This window comes from Thalassophryne amazonica, chromosome 11 (assembly GCF_902500255.1).
Source record: "Thalassophryne amazonica chromosome 11, fThaAma1.1, whole genome shotgun sequence".
Lineage (NCBI taxonomy): Eukaryota > Metazoa > Chordata > Actinopteri > Batrachoidiformes > Batrachoididae > Thalassophryne > Thalassophryne amazonica.
Window position 1 is genome coordinate 9,477,274 of NC_047113.1, and position 21,483 is coordinate 9,498,756.

A 21,483-nucleotide genomic window follows, 5' to 3' on the forward strand; every position below is an offset into this window, starting at 1 on the left:
ATCATTATTGTTGATTTTATATGAGGATATTCTGTATCCCCAGTTATACAGCTTCATGATGAAGTGGTATGGAGGAGAATTTTCTTAAAAAGAAGACCTCAAAGTTCAGCTACAATTTGCCAGAAGGTACAGCTAAGATGCAAGCCTAGAACTGATGTTTTGGTGAATTAATTAAGTACTTTTATGTATTTTTTGGTGGTTTCTTGTGGCATTTTGGAAATGCGCTCCATCTTCAAAATGGTACACATGTACACAATTTTTGGGGCGCTTCTATGAAAAAAATCAAGTGCATCCTGTCACAGGGTTTACCTGGTTTACATGAGTTCAGTTCATACGTTGGAATTCTTTAGAAGTAGAGGAAAGAGAAAGAGCAACTTGTGAAGAAAAAGTATAGACTTTATAAAGAAAAGACTGCTATCTCTCTGTCTCTGATTAATAGTATACATTTTTATAGGGTCATTGTTGGGTCAGTGGCTGAAGTTTCATCTCTTCAACACCAGATGACACAACTGCCCTGAGTATATACAAGGTCTGCTGGAAAATTATCCAACCTTTTTATTTTTTTCAAAAACCTGATGGATTTGAATCACATGTGCTTGTATGAGCCAACCTTGAACCTTCGTGCGTATGCATGAATTTTTTCACGCCTGTCGACTGCGTCATTTGCTTGTAAGCAGCCTTTGTGTGAGGATGGGTGGAGTCTCTCGTTTTTTCTTTGCAAGGAAATGGCGCAACGACTGGAGCAGCGCGACTGCATCAAATTTTGCCAGAAACTGGGCGACAGCCAGGTGGAAACCACTCGGATTATTCAGACGGCTTTCGGTGATGATCCTATGGGCATCACACAGATTAAGGAGCGGTACAACCGGTTTAAAGATGGCCGCACAACGGTGGAGAGCGCGCCACGCTCCGGGCGGCCATCAACATGCTGAAATGACCAGAATCATTTCCAAAGTGAATGCTGTGGTGATGCGGGACCGTCGTGTGACTTTTCTAACAGACCTCGTATTGTAGGTAGCTTCCGCCTCTCGGTACAACGGCTTTGCAAACACTGCACTTTGCTGTCTTGCTTTGCGCTATTTCTAATACAAAATATTTCTAACCAGCGGTCATGTACTCCTCAATGCTCGCCTACTAGCTGGCTGCAAACTGCGGAAGGGATTTCCTGAATGGAGGCGTGTCTCATTACTCTGCTTCTCACTGAGACACGCCTCCATTCAGAACCGCACACTGAAGTCAGCCAGCAGAGCAGCAAGCAGGACTTGTGGAGATGTTTCAGCACACACACAGATGGCTCCTGGATAGGAAAACTTCGCATCGGAAATATACGTTGGTATTGGAACCCGATACGGATATTGGACCGGATCGGTCCCATCCCAACCTATTATTCTTTAACAAGCCTTGAGTTCTACAACACAGCACATATAGTGACATGCATATACTACTTTCAAAAGTACAGTCAAGAAGAAAAGTATTTTTTTCTAATTTTGCCTGTGTAAACCACCATAATGGAGTTCAAATGACACAATTAAGATATGACTTAAGTATAAACTTTCAGCTTTAATTCAAAGAGTTTAACAAAAATATTGCAACAACAGGTGTTTTCATACATAGTTCCTCCATTTTCAGAGGCAAAAGTAATTTGTTTTTGCTTCTCTCATTAGGGATTGCCACAGCAGATCCATATCCATCTCACCGTCCTCAGCATCTTCCTTTGTCAAACAAACACCTGCATGTCCTGACCACATCCATAAACCTCCTCTTTGGTCTCCCTCTTGCCTTCCTGTCTGGTGGCTCCAGTCCTCAGCATCCTTCTCCCTATATACCTTGTGTTCCTCCTCTGCACATGTCCAAACCATCTCAGTCTCACCTCGCTGAATTTGTCTCCAAACCGTGCTCCCTGTGCTGTCTCTCTGATATGCTCATTCCTATTCCTGTCCATCGACTTCACTCCCAAAGAAAACTGCAGCATCTTCAACTCTGCCACCTCCAGCTTTGCCTCCTGTGTTTTTATTAGGACCATCGCCTCTAGGCCAAACAACATAGTTGGTCTCACAACAGTCTTGTAAACTTTCCCTTTCCACTGCGTTAGGGTTACTGTTAATATGTGGGTGAAAATCCTTGGCAGTAAATGTAAGTCCCTTTGGCTGCTCCCTGGGTTTTCACTCAAGATCGCCACAGCAGATCTGAAGTGGATCTACATGTTCATTTGGCACAATATTTACACCGGATGCCCTTCCTGAAGCAACTCCACAATACATGGAGAAATGGGCAGGGGTGGCGCTTGAACCGGGAACCTTCCACACTGAAACCAAGTGCACTAAACACTTGGCCACTGCCCCTGCTGAAAATCCTTAGCAGTCAATGAGGAAAAAAATACAAAAAACATGTTACACCCTTTACTCCCCCTGGAGACAAAAATGTGTGCAGTGCACACTGCACGACCACGGATGCATATTAAAAAAGCCCAAATTAAATGCACACACACATAAAAAAAAAAAAAAAAAGGCCACATAAGATAAGCTTAAACGCAGCATCAGATTTGTACGGCATCAGCATCAAGCTCCGGATGACGTGCTCAAGAAAAAATAAATAAATAAATTGTTCAACACTCGAGCAAGGAAGACAGTATACTAGTGTTAGATTCCCAACACTAGTATACTTATGTTTAGTTATACAGCACTAGTATGCTCTTGGTTATGGACTTTAACAATGATGTGCTTACCTCCTCCAGAGTGTTCTTGACTTGACTACATGTACTGGAGGGTTTTGCTTCATCAAAGAAAGCTTTCTTGCCCTCATCTTTGTTGGCTGTTTTCCCACTGTCTACAGGCCAATTGTTTTTTACTTAGCTTACTTATTTTTAAAAATGCATGGAATTGTTGTTTTGCCCACTACTAAAGTTTCTGCCATTTGTCTGATAGGTTTTATGTTTTTTGTATGTTTTTTGTTTCTTTTTGTTTGTGTGTGTAATTATGGCCTCCTTCACTTGCATCAGGACCTTATATTGAGAGTTCTCATGGATAATGACCAAATGCAAATTCAACACTTGGAATCAACGCCAGACATTTTATGAGCTTAATTTGCCATGGAATAATTAGGGAACAGGTCACACTGGCAATGAAACCACCTATTGGTCAACTTTCCAGTTTCTTATGGCCTCCGACAATGGAGGAACTGTGTATAAAATGATCATTTCTAAAAGGTTTATGTAGAATTTTTGTTAAACCCTTTGAATTAAAATTCATAATCAACGCTGTAGGCTTGAGTGATCAATTTTGAATCCATAGTACTGGAGCACAGAGACGAAGGGGTCGTCAATGTTCATATGCTTATGTAACCTGACTGCAAATATTTCATAGCGTTCCCCCGAGAGCGCATTCAATATAATTTATTAATTGTAACATTATTATTATTATATAATTTGGGAATTATTTAATAATCACTGACATTGGCATACTGTATCTCTGTAGGAATTACATACCCTAATAACTGAGACAGCTGTGGGTTAAGTGTGTAAGGACTCAGACACTATATTTAGGCCTTTAGCATTCCTGCCATGGTTATGATTTATGTGAAATTTTCCATAACATAAACTGTTTTTTTTTTTTTTTAAGATTTAAGTCATCAAAAGAATTTTCTTTGCCACCACTATAATTTTGTTCCTTAGCATTTAGATAAGGGATTCATAATATGATATTGCCAATATGCTTAAAATTCATGCTTGTCTTGGAAACAATTTAGAATTTTCAACCTCTGCGGGGGAGAAATTCAAGGGATCAGATGCTATGACTAACATTTGGGTAGATTTGAACGTGATTTACAAGAAATCTTATGGAAGTTAACTTAAGATGGGTCACAGGTAATCTCAAACCTCACGCTAGCGCACATGCACTGCCTCCTGTAGTTAGTCTGCATGACGGCCATGAAGGAAAAGACAATATTCACTATGGAATTCCCCCCAGATAAAATTAAAATGAACTGTAATTTTGTAACATGTTAGAAAAATTAACCTACCTTATAAGGCTTGATTTTGGTAGAAACTAAATTTTCTCCATTTTGTGAAATTTGAAAGGTCCTGCAGCTTTAATACTTTGTTTCAAAAAATTTGAGAGTGAGGGAACAAACTAATGTGAAATAAAGCTGTGAACTTCCTCAATAAATCACCTGTCTCCAAAAACAGACCCCACCACCCTGCAGAGTTGGTTACCTTGACTATTTCAGTGTCTACATTGAGCTGGTTTGCTGCAGCAGTAATCTTTTCCTTGCAGACTGAGCCCAAGCTAGTCATGCCTCTGTCCCAGTAGCGCTTCAGTTGGATGAGATCCCCATCACTGAACTGGGTCCGATCCTGCAGCTGAAGACACAAAATTTTATTAGAATATGCAAAATAGGCGAGATTGAGATGGTTTGGACATGTGTAGAGGAGGGACCCAGGGTATATAGGGAGAAGGATGCTGAGGATGGAGCCACTAGGCAGGAGGAGAAGAAGGAGGCCAAAGAAGAGGTTTGTGGATGTGCTGAGGGAGGATATGCAGGCTTTTGGTGTGACAGAGGAAGATAAAGACGACAGGGTGAGATGGAATCGATTGATCTGCTGTGGCGACCCCTAACTGGAACAGCCAAAAGAAGACACTCAGCCAGTGAAACATCATCACTCCCATATTACAACAGTAGCTTCAGACAAGCACATATTTTTTTTTCCCGTGATGTACTCCAGTTTAATTTCTTTAAATAAAACAAATCATCTCAATGCCTTCCTTTTTCATTCCCAGTAATCACTGAAGTGTCCCAAAACATCCCATCATCTGCCAAACCAATAGCACTAAACATGCACAATATTTTGACATATAGTAAGGGCAGCACCTAAGGAGGATATTTTTTTAATTGAAGGCTGCTGGCTTCAAAACACTTTTCCTCTATTCCTAAATCATTAAGTGAGTTTATATTATCCTTCTAATTGTGCAATTTGAAGTAGAAAATTGAAAATACTGTACGCTGAATGAAAACATGTATTTAGAAAAAAATTAAAAACCCCTCAAATATAGCAAAAATGTTTTTATGTTCACAAGAGATGTTTTTTTAGGCAATCTGAAAAAGCTATATTTCACAAATCTGCAGTAGAAACACTTTTCTACTCTTTCAGGTCAGATGACCTATAGAAAGAGTCATTCTGGCATTCTAAAATACATGGCATGCTACATGTGGATGGAGTAAGAGACCTAGAGTTTAGTAGTCTTTTTAACAGATAACTCTATGGCATTTGTGAATTAAAAAACCCCAAAACAAAACAAAAATGGCAGCATTTGGTGGGACTTACCCTTCAGTCACCAAGACTATTGGAATTACAATTCTCACAAGAGGAAATGACAGATATTGCAAAACCCAGCAGTGGCATTCCATCACTCACTCAAAATTATGTCACTTTGCTATACTGTTTTGTCTGAAAATATTTCTTAACTTTTGGGCCAAATCTGTAATGGGAACCCAACTAGTATCCACCATCAAATTTTGAGTTTTAAACTTTATTATCATGTCTTAGTTAATAAATAGATCAGTCTGCACAAAGATTCATAATGCCAGTTGACAATTTTAAGATGCTTCTCAAGCTTACAAAATGGGGGTGTTTCAAAATGATAAAGTCTGATATTTGTTTTAGTGAGGGACTCTGACATGGAGGCAGCTGAGTGCACATATCAAGAAACACAAAGCAACTTGAATAGCTGGCTTGTTGGCAGCAGTGTAAATTTTTGCCAAAGATCTTAAGTCTCACTATATTTGCTGCTAAGGTACACAAATGCATGTTTCACAGTCAACTCGCCTGTGCATAATGTCCATGAGTAGCACCTCTGTTTACTGTCCACCCAAATTTACACACTCAAAATCTTAATTTGTGGTTGACATAAAGCACTTACTGTTCGCTTTCTGGAGTTGCTGACAACCCAGGGGGCAGCAGCCACACCACCCGACGTCTACACAAAATGACAAAGAGTTAAATCTTTCAACTGAGTTCTACAAGCACTGAAAATAACATTAGAACTACACCCACCTGTGAGCTTGATTCTCCTATAAGTGAGGTCTGTGCTGTGAGGGAGTAGCTGCCATGAAGTGCTGTATTGCTGTGAGGCAGTGCAGGTCTGGAGCTGGTCATAGGGGGGTGAACAACTTCTTCTCACCACAGACTGTTCAGCTTCTGTTGGACCAACCGATGTCTGTTCCCTATGGATGTGGGTCTGAGCAGCCATATTTGCCAATTCCTCTTCCCTTTGCCACTCCTCTTCTTCATCTCCAGTTTCCATGGCAATGGAGAAGTTGTGCCTCATGTCCAGCGGTACAGGCACTGGTCTATGACTCTCCTGACCTTTCCGAGTAGATGCTGATACTGGCCTAAGTCTGTCCCCAATCACCCCTTGCTGACAAGGTGAACACTTGCTGGATGCGAGGAATCTGTTCAGGGGAAGAATTGCAGTTTTGGACTGGGATGGAAACCCGAGGCTTTGGGGGAACAGACTGTTGAGATTTGGGATTGGAGTTAGGCTGGGGCTGAGATGGTGAGGAAGAAGACCAAGGGCGAGTTTGTATGTACCATACTGTCTAGTCCAGGTGTGAGGTACCACACTCGCTGCTGCACTCATCCCTGCCTCCCAAGGGATAAACCTCCCTTCCTGACGGCAGTGTAGGCTAAGGGGCCTGAGGGAGATGTGAAGGATGGAGGGTTCTGAGACAGTGACGTTAGCTTAGAGTGGAGGGGAGAGGAACTGGAACCATTCTTGCCATGTAGGGACTGAGGGAGCAGAGATGAGGATGTGTGTGCAGACACCTCAGAGTCTGACTGAGATGAAGCAGCTGCAGGTCTCTGTCTAGACCGAGGGACAGAGTTGAGAGAATAGATTCCAGTCAATATGACCATCATTGTTGTTGGCGTTGTTGCTCCCACTGCTGAGAGATGATGACGACGAAGGGAAGACGACGTTGATGAGAAAGAAGGGTATGATGAGGATGGAGGGAGAAGGTGCACACGATTCTGCATGCTCCGTGCTGCAGCCAACTCAGCAGTAAGCATGCTTCCAGCTACCAGAGCCCCTCCCGTCAGACTGTGATTGGACAGGGCCCCTCCAGCCACTGAGTGATTGGACAGTAGTCCCCCAGCTAGTGGATGACTGGATAAGGAATGAGATGCACCCCCGTTTTGGTCTATCTTGGAGGCTAGCTTTCTTCTTTTGTTGCCAACCCATGTCTGTAGGGAGAAAAAAAAATCAGCTTTGTAATGCACTTAAACCATTCTAAAAAACTTAAACCATTCTGCAAATATTCAGCAGTGAGCCTAATAATTTAAGACTTTACAGAAGATGGCCACAAAGAGGAAACCACCGACTCTGTGTCACAATTACTTAATTCAGTCACAACTTCAGACAAACATACAGTTAAAAAAATACACACGCGCACACATACACACACAACAGCATGCATCAACCATATTGAAGAATTAGCACTCCAACTCATTCTTTCGATACAGATTCTTTAGATAGCCTACCCGGACCACGCTGAAGTCCAGTTTGGCTTCCTGAGCACACTGCAGTATTAGCTGGAAACATGCCTTGCTCTGATTGGTCATCCCATTCTCATAGTACCTTTCCAGGATCCTCTGTTGTTCAGATGTAAACACTGACCGCAGGTTCATCTAAAGAGCAAACAACAACATACAAAAGCGCCACATATTTGCTAAAAATGCATCAGAGTTTTTCGACAGATTATGTTTGATGAATAATGATGAAAACAGCTATTCAGAGGACTCCTTTGCACTTTCTAGTCTAGGACCTAGCTGAGACATGTATGCACATCATTTAGGAGAGGATAACTCAACTGTTCCAAAATCTCTACCCGACACAAACAGATCGAAAATGGCCACACCCTTTTTCGTCCCGAGTGTTACTTCAATTGCTAAACTGCAGCAGCTACAGATTTTCCAATATATGTTCAGAATGACCAATACATGTTTGGGAGGGTCATAGAAGAGTGTAAAATTTCAAATTTTTACATTTTAAGAGAAAACCACTAATAAACATTAGGTCAGATGACTACATACAGTCTGGAATCACCACATATTTAGTAACTTAAACTTTCTGAACTATTGGCTGTTGAGAAATTCCCCTGATAATCTTTAAAACATTTAAGATCTCCAGATACTGTTGTCTGCTAAAGAAACAAGTTCTGTTTGTATTTTTCACTTTAAATCAATATTCCATTGACAACAGTATGACTGAAAATAAAATTTCATTATATTTGGAAAATGTTCCTTTTCTTTCAGTGTATAAATTGACCCACTTATTTTAGCCATTTTCTCTTAAAATATCAAAATAGAAATTTTACACTTTCTATGACCCTCCCAAACATGTACTGGTCATTCTGGACATTTTGAATACCTTGGAAAATATGTAGCTGCTGCAGTTCAGAAATTACTGTTGTATTTGAAGGACGAAAAGGGCGTGGTCATTTTCGGGGTCATATTAGTCTAGAACAGTTGAGTTATCCTCTCCTAAATGATGTGCATACATGCCTCAGCTACGTCCTCTGCTATTCCTTTTACTTTATGCACCACATTAAATGTTTATGTCCAAATGTCTACATGTTTCTGTCAGTGAGGTTGTTTAGTTTGTTTCTCAACATGATCTGTCAAAAAGAACACATTTTATTGGCATTAGAACTTAACTACATCTTGGTGCCAATCCAGATCAAAGGATCTTTGTTGCTGATCTGTGGTCCTGATTCCTTTGATCACAATCCTGCCTTTCATCTTTGAAACTATCACCCGATTCTTTTAATCATGAAATAAGAATTGCTGATTATTCAGCAATCACAATCAAAGGTTAGGCTCAAACATCACAGGATAACATTCAACAACAAAGATGAGCAATCAAGATCAACAGCCAGCAGTCATGGTCAAAGATGTGCATTCTTGATCGCAACTGTCTTTCCACAAGAATACTTTGAGCCATAGTTCACTAGACTGGAATTTATCTTTGGGCTTACATAATTTAAATTTCAGGAGACTTTGTGGCCTTGGCAGAGTATACACTCTCTCAGTGCCCTTCTAATTTCACAGTTTAAAGGGTGTAATTCATCCCAAACTGGTGGACTGTTATAAATCAATCAAATTGTCAATATTAAACTTTTTTGTTATAGCTCATACCGGAAAACTCTTCTTCATATACTCACAGTCTGCATGCCACGCCTCTGTTGACCATGCATCCATTGTGCTACTGGAGTGGAACGGGCAGCCATGCAAATCACAGCAAAGCCTTCATGTTTTAGGTTAGCAACATCTGCAGGGTACTCATCCTGTCAGTGCACATGGTGCGCGGTTCGCCAATGTGGCTGAGAGAAAATAAAAAGCAGGGGACAGCATTATTCTGGGGTCTGTTAATGTGTAGTATGCATGGTGGAACATTTACTACAAACCGTGCAACATGGGTGAAGCTAATTGCATATTTTGATGTTTGGAACTAACAAAGAAAGAAAAGTGTTGTTTGCTTGGCTGTATTCTTACAAATGTACATAAGAATCCTTTAAGAATTTGGTGGTATGTCCATAAAATGTGTGTTGTTTTGGTCAGCATTAGTGGCTCTAATTGAAAAACCTTTAAATGTTATTCTTTTTGAAGAGCTGTTACAAAGTCTGCAAACAAGTTGGCACAATTTCTTTCCATTTGGCGAGCATGTACACACTGACACTCGGTGTCTGATGGACTGTAATGCTTCCACCAAATTGAGTTGTGCATGAAATTCAAAAAAAGAAAAAAAAATACAGAAAGTGTGTGTGGTAGGGGGGGCACTCACTCAGCACACTTCTCTTTTCAAAATAACACAATCTCATGAATCTGAATTGTGTAATTCTGTCATCACATTGTCACTCGTGTCAAGTCAACATTTTTGCTTTTAAACATTGTGTGTGTTTGTGTGTGCTGTGAGCAGCAGGACAGGTTGAACTGGCAGGTAGAAAAGGACAGGACAGACACGACACTGTGACAAACTCAATATGCTACACTCCTCTTGTTATAATATGAATACAAAATTAAAAGTGCAATGTATAACCTCTACAACTGAGGGATCGTCAGCAGGGCTGTAACTAATAATTACTTTTTGTTACTTTATCTGTCATTTATTCTTTCATATTGTATTTAGTCCATTTTTAAACCTATACGACGGGTAAATTACTAAATTATAAATAACTTTTTAATGATATGAGATAGAAACTTACTTTTTTTTTGCTGAAAAGTTAACTCCGCGGACTTTCAAGCCAGCCATTGGCCATCTTTGTACTCCTCATAGAAGCTGTGTGATGATGTGCGCAATGTGAGTGTCCAATTGGTTCACCGTCACATGGTTTTACAAAATCCAATCGTAGGGCAGATTTACATCACATGAAAAGCCAAAGATCGTTTTCAGGAGTGATATGTTACAGGGTTCTAGCCAGGATAAAATTTTAGTGTAGTGGTAATGTCGATGGAGTGAAGCGACCCGGGGGCTGCGGAACTGGGGCAGCTTTTGAAAATTTAAGCTAAAAATTGCCATTCTAGGGTACCCAAAGGGAGAAAAGCCAGGTATGACAGACCAAGTCCCTTCATCATGTCCAGAAGGCTGGGGAAGTTTGTTGAGTGGGGCAATCTCATTCTGGGTTAGCCAGTACATGGCCCTCAGTGAGGCAGTCGGAGTCTGTGGACATTTTTAAGTCAAGACTTAAAACCTATTTTTATTCTCTTCTTATGAGTATTTTTTATTTTGTTTTATTCTTTTACTTCAATTTTTAATTAGGTATTTGAATTTTTTTTATTTTTATTTATTTATTTTAATATTTTTATGTTGAAACTGTTCTATGTGAGGTGCCTTGAGACAGCTTTTGTTGTAATTTGGCGTGTTATAAGCTGATTAAATTGAAATGAACAACATTTTATTGAATCTAAAGTAAATCAATATGAAATTGGTTACTGGATCCTTAAACTCTGGACATAATAAACTCTACATGGTGGATCCTTGAATCTGGACATAAACAGAAATAAAATCTGTTATTTTTGTCAAAAGCATTTCCTTTCAGACATTATTATTGGCATGAATGTCTTTCCATATCTGAGCTGAGCTGAGCTTGCTGCGCTCCACGTCAAGTTAAAAAAGAACGCAGGACGTCTCATTTTGGGACGAAAAAATGTTTTAGTCAATTGTAGTTTATTGTCTGTATTGCAATGTTTGTAAGAGGTGTCATTTTATTTAAAGTGGCAATTTGTTTTGAAGTTATTAATTCCGAGCAGACTCTGTCTCAGCAAAGAGCCGTGCAGCATTTGGAACTGTGCCAAAGGAACAGAGGACGATTCTCGTTTATTTTTTTATTTTTTTTAATCTTTTTTTACTTTTTTTTTTATATAGCGACAAATCACAACAAACAGTTGCCCCAAGGCGCTTTATTTGTAAGGCAAGGCCATACAATAAAATTGACTTATTGAATTATTGACTGCAACAAGACATGAGTCCCAGTTAGCGACTTTAATACACACAAAAATGACTCATGATATTTTAATGGCTTTGAGAGGGGTTAAGAAACGGACTTACCGCTTCTGAAGAGCAGCGAATCAAAGAGCCACGATCCACTGAATCGAAGCATCGCTTCATTCACGCTTCAAACTGGAGTTGCGCTGCAGAAACGGTCGATTACACAGTCCAAAATAAGCATAATGGTCCAAAATTATATCATAACAGACCGTAACGCAAGTTTGCACTGGCTAGAACCCTGTGTTACTAGTTGGCCCATTTGAATAGCCCCCTGGGTGCTCCAATGAGTACATACTATTAGTACATACTCAGTGGGCCCTGCGCCATTACGCACAGCGATCAGTGAAAGCAGACGGAGAGCCTCTGATGACAATCTCACGTGAAAGCTGTTTTAGGAGCAGCACAGAACAGTAGAAGTAGAAGTTTGTGTTGTAACCTTTGTGTAATAGTAGACAGAAATTGCTTTGAGATGAAGACAAAAAAAAACAAAAAAAAAACGCATAGACCATTTTGTATATATTGTTCAAAATATTGTTTGAACCTTTCTGTTGTACAGTCTTTCACACAAGACCTCAAATTACCTTTATAAAGTGTCAAAACAGTTATTTATTATAGTTTGCTGTGTGTTTTGAATAAATGTGTGTGGAAAATTATTTTCTACTTTACTTTTTTTTCTTATTTTTGTTTGTAAACCTTTATTACACTTATAAAATACAACAAAAGCATATAATTCTGAAAGCACAGGTTGTCCTGAAAAAAAGACATAAAACTTGATTGTGGGATGCAGGGAAGGCTGTTAACAGCAATATAAAACATTTATGCCAGGTGAGTGAACTGTCCAAAAAATGCCCTCGGACACCCAAAGGGTTAAACAAACTGTTAATTTATTCCAGAGCCTAAAGACACATAACTTCAAATTTATTGTACATAATGCAAAATTAAAATTTAGCTATATTTAAAAAAAACCCATGCACTTTTCTCAAATTTAACTAATTTATATCCACTGCAGTTTTTCACTGGCTTAGCAATCAAAATCAAATCAAATTTATTAATTTATATAGCACCAAATCACAACTAGTCGCCTCAAGGCACTTCACAAACATCACTTAAAAGGCAGAATAAAATGAAATAAGATTAAAAACACAATAAAAAAACTGTTAGATCTGTTTAAATCCAGAAAATAAATACTGGAAAATATAGCGCCTTGCAGTTTCGCGTTATTTTTTAGTCCAATTTTGCATGCTTTTCTTTTTTTTTCTTTTTTTTTAAACAGTGCATTGTGCTCTGCGTCCTCATCAAGCAGGCCGGTGTTCTGTCAAGATGACGGGACACCTGTTGCGGCACTGCGAAGGGAGAGTACGCGCATTGTGTTCTGCGTGTCTGTTTATAAAAATTCTCTCCCAGAAAAAAAAAGAGCGCCAACAACTACCCATAACTGTATTCTTCACTCGGAAGAAGACACCTGCAGCGAGGTTTGACTCAGTGGAAAAAGGCGCAACAGTGGCGCGCCGCCAGGACGAAGAGGCGCGATCAGAGGAACTGTAAAATACTGGTCAGTCACTATTTAATTTCTTATGTGTCCAACCTCGTAGGTTGATCGCTAAAATTAAATTCGTTAGTTCTAAAAGCCATCATAATTATTTATAGGAAAATGTTCTATTTTTATTTCTCAAACAAATGTTTGGGCCTGAAAACAGGTTGGTCTTATTTTTCTACTAAGGCTTGAACTTTGAGAGTGTTTACACACAAGAGAAAAGTGAGAAAATGTTAATGCCTGTCTGAGAAAAGTGTATAAATTGTGTAGTGAGGGGTTTTACAGCCTTAAAACGTCTATAATAATTGTAAAAAATAACGCTGACTACTTCGCGGATTTCGCCTATTGCGGGTTTTTAGAACGTAACTCCTGCGATAAACGAGGGACCACTGTATATCTACATGAAAGGTTTATCTTTGACCCGTTGTGTGACTGTCATGCCCAATTGCGCTGTGTTTGCACTTGTGATGGAGGGCTGTATGTGGGGTTAATCTACTGCCTCGTGTCGTTTCTCAGATCAGTTGTTGGGTTTTGTGGTATGCAGGAGATCACTTGACCGACGGTCTATACGTTCAAATAATAATTTTAAAAATACTGTCATCACTCTTTACTCTTAGTCAGTCTCTTACAACGGTGTAGCCTAAATACACGAGCTTTCTAGGAGCGCACCCAATTCATTACGCACGCTCAGAGGCACGTACCCTCCGGTGTGCACTTTCTTTGGGGGGGGGGGGGCGACCCCTGTGATAAACTCATCGCCCCTTAATATTTTTTTTCTGGCGCCGGGCCTGCACTGTTACTTACAGTCATTTTTTTTCAAATAGTGAGGCAGACATGTAAAATGACTGTCTGTGCAAAATATAGTACAGACATTGCTTGATATATATTTAAACACACACAGACAAAATAATAACAACAATAAGAAAATAGAGATTAGGCTGAGCTAATTTTAAAATATATACCAAACAATATTTGTGCAAAATTTGTCACTTTCATCTTACAATACACAAGTATTTCAGATATCTGCTCTGCTATATGTCATACAAATGCAAATGAAGTGTTGCTGCTAGGCATGATATCTGAATGAATACACACACACACACACACATATATATATATACATATATATACATACACACACACATATACATACAAATACATAAGCAGTAAATATATAAATGTCACAATAATCTGAACAGCTAGTATTAACCCTCTGGGGTCCGAGGGCATTTTTTGGACAGTTCACTCGCCTGGTATAAATGTTTTATTATTGCTGTTAACAGCTCTCCCTGCATCCCACAATCAAGTTTTATATCTCTTTTTTTTCAGGATAACCTGTACTTTCAAAATATATATGCTATAGTTGTATTTTATAAGTCTAATAAAGGTTTACAATCAGAAATAAGAAAGGAAAAAGTAAAGCGGAAATAATTTTCCACACATTTATTCAAAACACACAGCAAACTATAATAAACTAGTAACACATCACTCCTAAAAACAATCTTTGGTGTGTCACGTGAGGTGAATCTGCCCTACGGTTGGATTTTGGAAAACCATGTGATGGTGAACCAATTCCAATTGGACACTCACATTGCTCACGTCATCACACAGCTTCTATGAGGAGTAAAAAGATGGTGGACGTTGGCTCGAAAGTCCGGGGAGTTAACTTTTCAGCACAAAAAGTAAGTTTCTATCTCATATCATTAAAAAGTTACTTGGTCTCAGCCATAGTATATGACGGCGTCGGCCCCAGAGGGTTAAGGAATGGAGAGATTTTAACCAGCACCATACTGAAAACAAACAGCCTGAGCTTCAAAATTCCACGTTAGAAATCATTAAATTCCACCATTGTAAAGTCTACTTTTGTTTTGATAGAAGCATAAAAATGCACCCTCAACAAAAACGTAGATGAACAGTTAATACATGGCCCTTTTTTAAGACCTGAAAAGTAAACTTTATTTGTAAACCTACAGTCACATAACCTATAAGTGACGGAAAGCGGAAAGCGACAGCTTCCCGTTAATTTTCATCCCCATCAATCAAACAACTTTAACTTTACCTGCCACCAGCTGAATGGTTCACATGAGCGTCAGCTAACAAGTTGAGCTAGCAATTACTGACAGAAACATGAAGCTCACTACATGGCCAAATATGGAATGAAATATAGAATATAACAGGAACAGAAAACCAATTTTAAATCATCAATAGTATGTGTGACGATGGGGGGATACCAAAACTTTTCTCAGAAAATTAGTGATAAGAAACTCGAACCACTGCCTCGGAGCATTTTGAAACTTTTGCATCATCTTTTGGAACACTGTTCACTGCAAACTGTTTACAAACGCTACAGTACCGCATGCATAGCTTGTACGATATAACACCTATTCGCTGTTTCGCAGTTATGAATCTTGCGCCATCTTGTGGTCTGTGACTTACGCAAGGTCAGTTTAAGCAGAGTTACGGTTTAGGGCACAATGTAAACACACATCAGGAAGTATGGACAATAAGACAACGTCGGAGCACAGCAGAAGTTCATCACAGGTGCTCCTCTTCTAGATAACCCTCTCAACTTGAATGTGTAATTTTCGTGACATTTTCATGATTTTCGTCAACTCGCTGATGTGTGACACCATCCACATCCTCGCTAGCCATTGTTTACGTGGCTTTGAAACGCCGGTGTCAGCGATCAAATGGTCTCCCCTAAAAACCGGTCCACCCTGCCTACACTGCGCATGCATCATTTTGGAGCATCAGCAGTGATTCGACAATTATCACTTTGTTTCTCCTTAAAATTGCACCCCAGTCATCATCTATCTCAGTGACAGATATCTGAAGCTGTTGTGCAACAATCATTTCAACATAAATTCAGCATTATTTCATAATAAAAGACAGGGGACCAATCAAAGCATGACAGCAGCATGTCTGACTCTGAGGTGCTGCTGCTGCACCTACTTCATTTCGGAGCGTCAGTTGCAATTCACAGATTATCGCCTTGTTTCTGCTTAAAACGGCCTCATTTCTGCTTAAAATTTACTTTGAATGATTTAAGAGGTTTTACTTTGTCATCTGATAGTTAATAATCACACTATTCCCTTTGATCGCTTTGGGTGTCGATTGTCAAGACTCAGAGTCAGTCTCAGACACATGGCATCGAAGGCGCAGTGAAGGCAGGGCGGACCAATTTTTAGAGGGATCCATTCGGTCAGGCAGCACCGGAACTGTGTTGGCGCCGCGGTGCATTCTGGGAAGCGTACCGAGCCACCAGGGGGATTATGGGAAACGTTAAAGCAGTGAATATGCTGTACATCCTTGTGATTTGATTGGTGGATTGTATGTGATACGACACTGATTATTTGTGCCATTGTATAGAAAATAGTCCAGCATATGAATTAACTTCAGACTTCAGACAACTTTAAGTTTTTTTTAAGTCATTTATTGTGCAATTTGGTTCCATTTGTCATTGATTTTGGTTCCATACATTTCACTCCAGTGAACAACTCTACTACCTTTTTGGTAAAATGCATCTATGATACAAGGAAGCTTATCGACATTGACTTGACTGATCTATTTAGGTGTCATATAAAACAAATAATGCATTCCATTCATGCAATGCAAAAAATATTAATTCCTTCAAAGATGGAATGTTTCATTCAATGAGGCGAATGTAAATATTCTTACCATTGCATTCATAAATGCTCTTTATTTGTATGCTGTTTCATGATAGAAATAATGAAAATGTTTTAACCCCTTAACGCCTATTGTCGCATATATGCTACAATATTTGACTCAAATATGCAACATACCAAATTTACCAGTATGCCTGTTGTCGCAAATTTGCAACATACCATTATTATTATAACATTATAACATAAATTATTTCCATAATACCAGAATTACTATTTATTTTTTTGTGCAAAAGTGAAATTAATAATCTCAACATTATTTACCATCTACTTAAAGGCAAAAACACACACAAAACATTTTTTTTATATACAGTAATATAAATTCAGGCGTTAAGGGGTTAAACTGAAAATATTCCTGCATTTCTGAGAATTTATTTACTTCTCCCATTTTATAAAAACTCAGCAAAACATCATTACAGTGCCTGTCTCCTTGGGGGGGGGGGGGGGGTTGCCTCATTGTCTTTCTTCTAATTAATTAATAACAGAATAATTACTTTAGCACTGTAAATTCTGAATTGCAACATCAAAACTCACCTCTGTTCACATGCAAGCATTGTGGAGTAAGTTTACTTACACCATTTTTTTTAATTGTAACACCAGCTTCTAATCGTATTTGAAAGAACATTTTTCATTTTCTACACACAAAGTAAAAAGGTAATGTTAAAAGAGAAAAGCGCAGGTTTCAGCAAACAGCATTAAAATGTATCTTTAATATTACTTCTGCAGTATAAACAAGGAAATACTCAAAGTTCGAAACTCTCGGTTTCAACGTCGCCTTTCAATAACTTTCAAGCCTTTTGTTACTTAGCAACATCAGGAACTGATAACTCGCCAAGACTGGTGCGACAACCACTGTTAATAAATAAACGCGAATAAGGAAAATAAAGCCGTAACGCTGGAGCTGTGCCGACTGTTTCATACAAAATGTATAAATAAATGTAACCGAGTTTGAAAGAAAGTTGCTGCATGTTTTGAAAACAGAGAAAATGTCACATACGGGAGTGTTTATAGGACCATTAAGCGCGCGGCAGCTTTATTTTGGCCGGCTGGCTGCGCGTGGACACAGTCGACATGGAAACGGAACGAATTGGCGAATAAATTGTGGGCACGTCAGATTAACACAGCAGCCGGTGGGTTCACAAACAGAACTCAGCACAGAGGAAGCACGTGTCAGAACTTTAGAAGTGAGCGGCAGACAGTAAACAAACCCCGGTAAGCGCCACAATGGCCACACCGCCAGCAGCAGGCCCGAGCAGCCATGTCTGAGCCAGCTAGTTAGCATTAGCATAGCTTTCCCAGTGGATAGCCGCGGCTAAACTTTTCCTTCAAATCTGTGATTTCCCGACCTCGGCATGGCCGTTGTGGCTGACCCGAGCTTCAAACGCTGACGAGAGAAAAATAACAGATCGTAATGCCCCGAAGCGAAAAGTGAAATCCCTCATCCTTACCATTTTTGATGACAAAATCAGAGCAACGTTCCAAATTCAGCAGATTTCTTCAGCAGTCCCCTTTGCTAGACAATGAAATCAGAACGTCATCAATTCTAATCATGATTGTGACGTAGTTGGAGACAGGAGCCAATGGGAGCTCAAGATCATGGCTATGACATTCGGAAAGGGCTGAAAGCCTAGACCCGCGGCCCCGCCCACCGCTGACTTTAGGGTGCTACTGGGGGAGGAGGGAAGTCACAGTGTTCTCAGGTTAGAGATGCAATTTTTAAAGTTCTTACTTTAGTTGCGATTTTGAGGATTTCTCCTGTTTCAAACTAGGCTTTTTTACTGAACATTTCACATTTTGCTTTACTGTTTATGTTTATTGATGATTATTAATGAAAATTTGCAATTCACATAATGTTAAACATCTCTGCTGCACCTTAGAGACATTATATTAATATATATATATGTTTAACAAGGATTTTTCATTAATTATGTACTATTTTTTACAATTAATAAATCTTTTGTTCACACAAGGTTGCTAAGCAATGTTATATGGACTTTTTTCTCTTGAATATTTCAGTTTTTCTGGTCTTAATTTAAGATGTTATGCAGTTTAAGAATATGCATCACATCTGTATATCAGTAAAAATAAAATTCATATCTCTCTATATATTGTTTCCACAAAGAAGCAATGTTTTTTTTTTTTTTTTTTTTTTTTTTTTTTTTTTTTTGCTATCGTGTTTTTTTTAAGTTGTTACTGAATACGTTTGGACAAAAATAATTTTGGATGACACGTCTAAAGAAATGCAATAAATATAACATTAGATGATAACGTTCATACAATGCAAAAAATAAAATAAAATAAGAAAGGAAACCAGAGAAAGGAAATGAAAAATGTTGTGGTTAATAAAAAAAAAAGCGTGATCGTGTGTAAGCAGAATTGTAAACATAAAATCTGAATTTATCAGAGCTGCTCTATTCATGACGTCACCTGTGCTTCAGGTGCGCAGCAGGGGGCGGTGTTTCCCAGAGTTGGGCCCACAGACCATGCAGCAACGCCTGATGCTGATTTCCTCATCCGTTAAATGTACATATGTATATTAAAACACACACACACACACACACACACGATCCCATCAGTAACACATACACACAATGCTAACAGGCACTACAGTCAGACACGGACATGACATTTACTTCAGTCAGGGAAAAATAAAGGCAGTGACAGGCCAGTGATAATAATAACAATAACGTTCCTGTGATGTTTCTGTGAACAGTTTCGTCAGGTCGTTCGTGCTTGCTGTGCTTGTGATCGAGTCCATCTCCTGGCCACAGTCACTGGAGGTATTTTAATGTAAAGGTTTTGTGTGTGTGAAAATGAGGAGACATCCTCCCTGATGTGCGTTGCACCATTCCCTGCTCTGTATCATAAGTGGTGGTGGCCTTTGTGATGCTGCAGCGGGGGGGGGGGGGCTCGCTTCATCCTTCGGTCCCAACGAAGCCACTTCTCACAGCGCGCGGGCTGCTGGCGGGAATGCACGAGGACAGAAAGAGAAAAGAGAGGAAAGGGAGGGGGGAGTGCGCCTGTGCGTGTGTGCGCGTGGATTGCACCACCGCATCCCGTTCACCGTTTCTGCAGGCGGCCGTGCTCCGATGGAGGGAATAAAACTCACTAGCGTTTCTTTATTTTCTCAGATTTATTTGCTGCCGTGTCGTTCCCCATTCCTATCCTTGATACCATATCTACCCATTACTTCCTCATCACCTCTGTTCCCTTCACCAACATGCCCATTGAAGTCTGCTCCTATCACCACTCTTTCATGCTTGGGCACACTCTCCACCACCTCATCTAACACACTCCAGAAATCTTCTTTCTCCTTCATCTCACAACCTACCTGTGGGGCATATGCACTGATGATATTCATCATCACCCCTTCAATTTCCAACTTCACACTCATCACCCTGTCAGACACTCGCTTAACCTCCAACACACTTTTAACACTCTTCCTTTAAAATGACCCCAACACCATTTCTCTTTCTGTCCTTACCATGGTACAACAACTTGTACCCACCGCCGATGCTCCTGCTCTTACGTCCCTTCTACTTGGTCTCTTGCACACACAATATGTCTACCTTTCTCCTCTCCATCATATCAGCCAGCTCTCTCCCTTTACCAGTCATACTACCAACATTCAAAGTCCCCACTCTCATTTCTACCCTTCTAGTTTTCATCTTCTCCCGCTGTTCGTGGCAACGTTTTCCTCCTCTTCTTCGTCGTCGTCTTCGCCCAGCAGTAGCCCAATTTCCACCGGCACCCTGTTGGGCAATAGCACCAGTGGCGGACGTTGTTAACCCGGGCCGCGACCGATCCGGTATGGGAATTCGATTCTGAGTCTGCATAGTTGGGTTGGCTTGTTTTACGCCGGATGCCCTTCCTGACGCAACCCTCCTCATTTATCCGGGCTTGGGACCGGCACTCAGAATGTACTGGCTGCACACCCCATGTGGCTGAGTTGCACAACTTAATTTATGGACATCTATAATTTGATTACTTTGTATGTGTGGATTACTTTGTTTGTTACTGATATCTGGTGAAAATGTCACATCAGTAGCACCTTTAGAAAAACATTTAGTAGAAAAATGGTGATGTGTTCAACATCTGCTGTATCTTTGTTAATCAGGTGGAGGCATTGCAGGGAAAAATAGAGAAAATACCAAGCTGAAGTCGTAAAGCAGTTTATTGTTTTCAGGGACGCTTCAATTTTAATTGTTCCATTCATCTATTCATGGCCAGGTTACAGTGGGAGCAGGTCATATAAGGAAACACAGACATCCCTCTTTCCAGCTACATCCACAAGTTTTTCCTGGGTGATCCCAGTGGTGGGCACAGCTAACCAAATGTTAGCTTTGATAACTGTTAACCAGCTAACTGAAAAGTTATCTTTTATAATGCTAAACCGATAAACCACCAAAAAAATTTATTGGAAGCTACAGCTAACCACTAACTTTCAGTATTGTTTCCGGTACACTCTCAGCTGCTGACAAGCTGATTTTGAGTTTAAACACAGCCAAAGCTTCTGACAGAATCAAAAGGCGATCACAAATCCAAACAAAGCTAATGAGTCAGTGCTTCTGCCACTGTGCGCCCTGCCCACTGCTGTAAGGAAGTGTCATTATCCTTCACAGCATACAGTGGTGCAGCCGTGAGGCAGACCTCTTGAAAAGGAAAGCAGGTTTGACTTATGGTTTTGATTGATAAACCAAATTAATCTGTATAGTTTAACTACATT

At 39.8% G+C, this 21,483-nt stretch overlaps 1 protein-coding gene across 1 annotated transcript in view; it reads right to left on the reverse strand.

The window, feature by feature from the left end:
* The window catches only part of hdx (highly divergent homeobox), a 76,153-nt gene that overhangs the window by 31,365 nt on the left and 23,305 nt on the right, over positions 1 to 21,483 (reverse strand). The window contains 12 exon segments of the mRNA XM_034181853.1: positions 4,211 to 4,357; positions 5,916 to 5,972; positions 6,050 to 6,157; positions 6,159 to 6,401; positions 6,403 to 6,581; positions 6,584 to 6,643; positions 6,646 to 6,907; positions 6,909 to 6,964; positions 6,967 to 7,237; positions 7,535 to 7,681; positions 9,217 to 9,240; positions 9,242 to 9,299. Coding sequence (XP_034037744.1) covers positions 4,211 to 4,357; positions 5,916 to 5,972; positions 6,050 to 6,157; positions 6,159 to 6,401; positions 6,403 to 6,581; positions 6,584 to 6,643; positions 6,646 to 6,907; positions 6,909 to 6,964; positions 6,967 to 7,237; positions 7,535 to 7,681; positions 9,217 to 9,240; positions 9,242 to 9,299 — 1,612 coding nt within the window.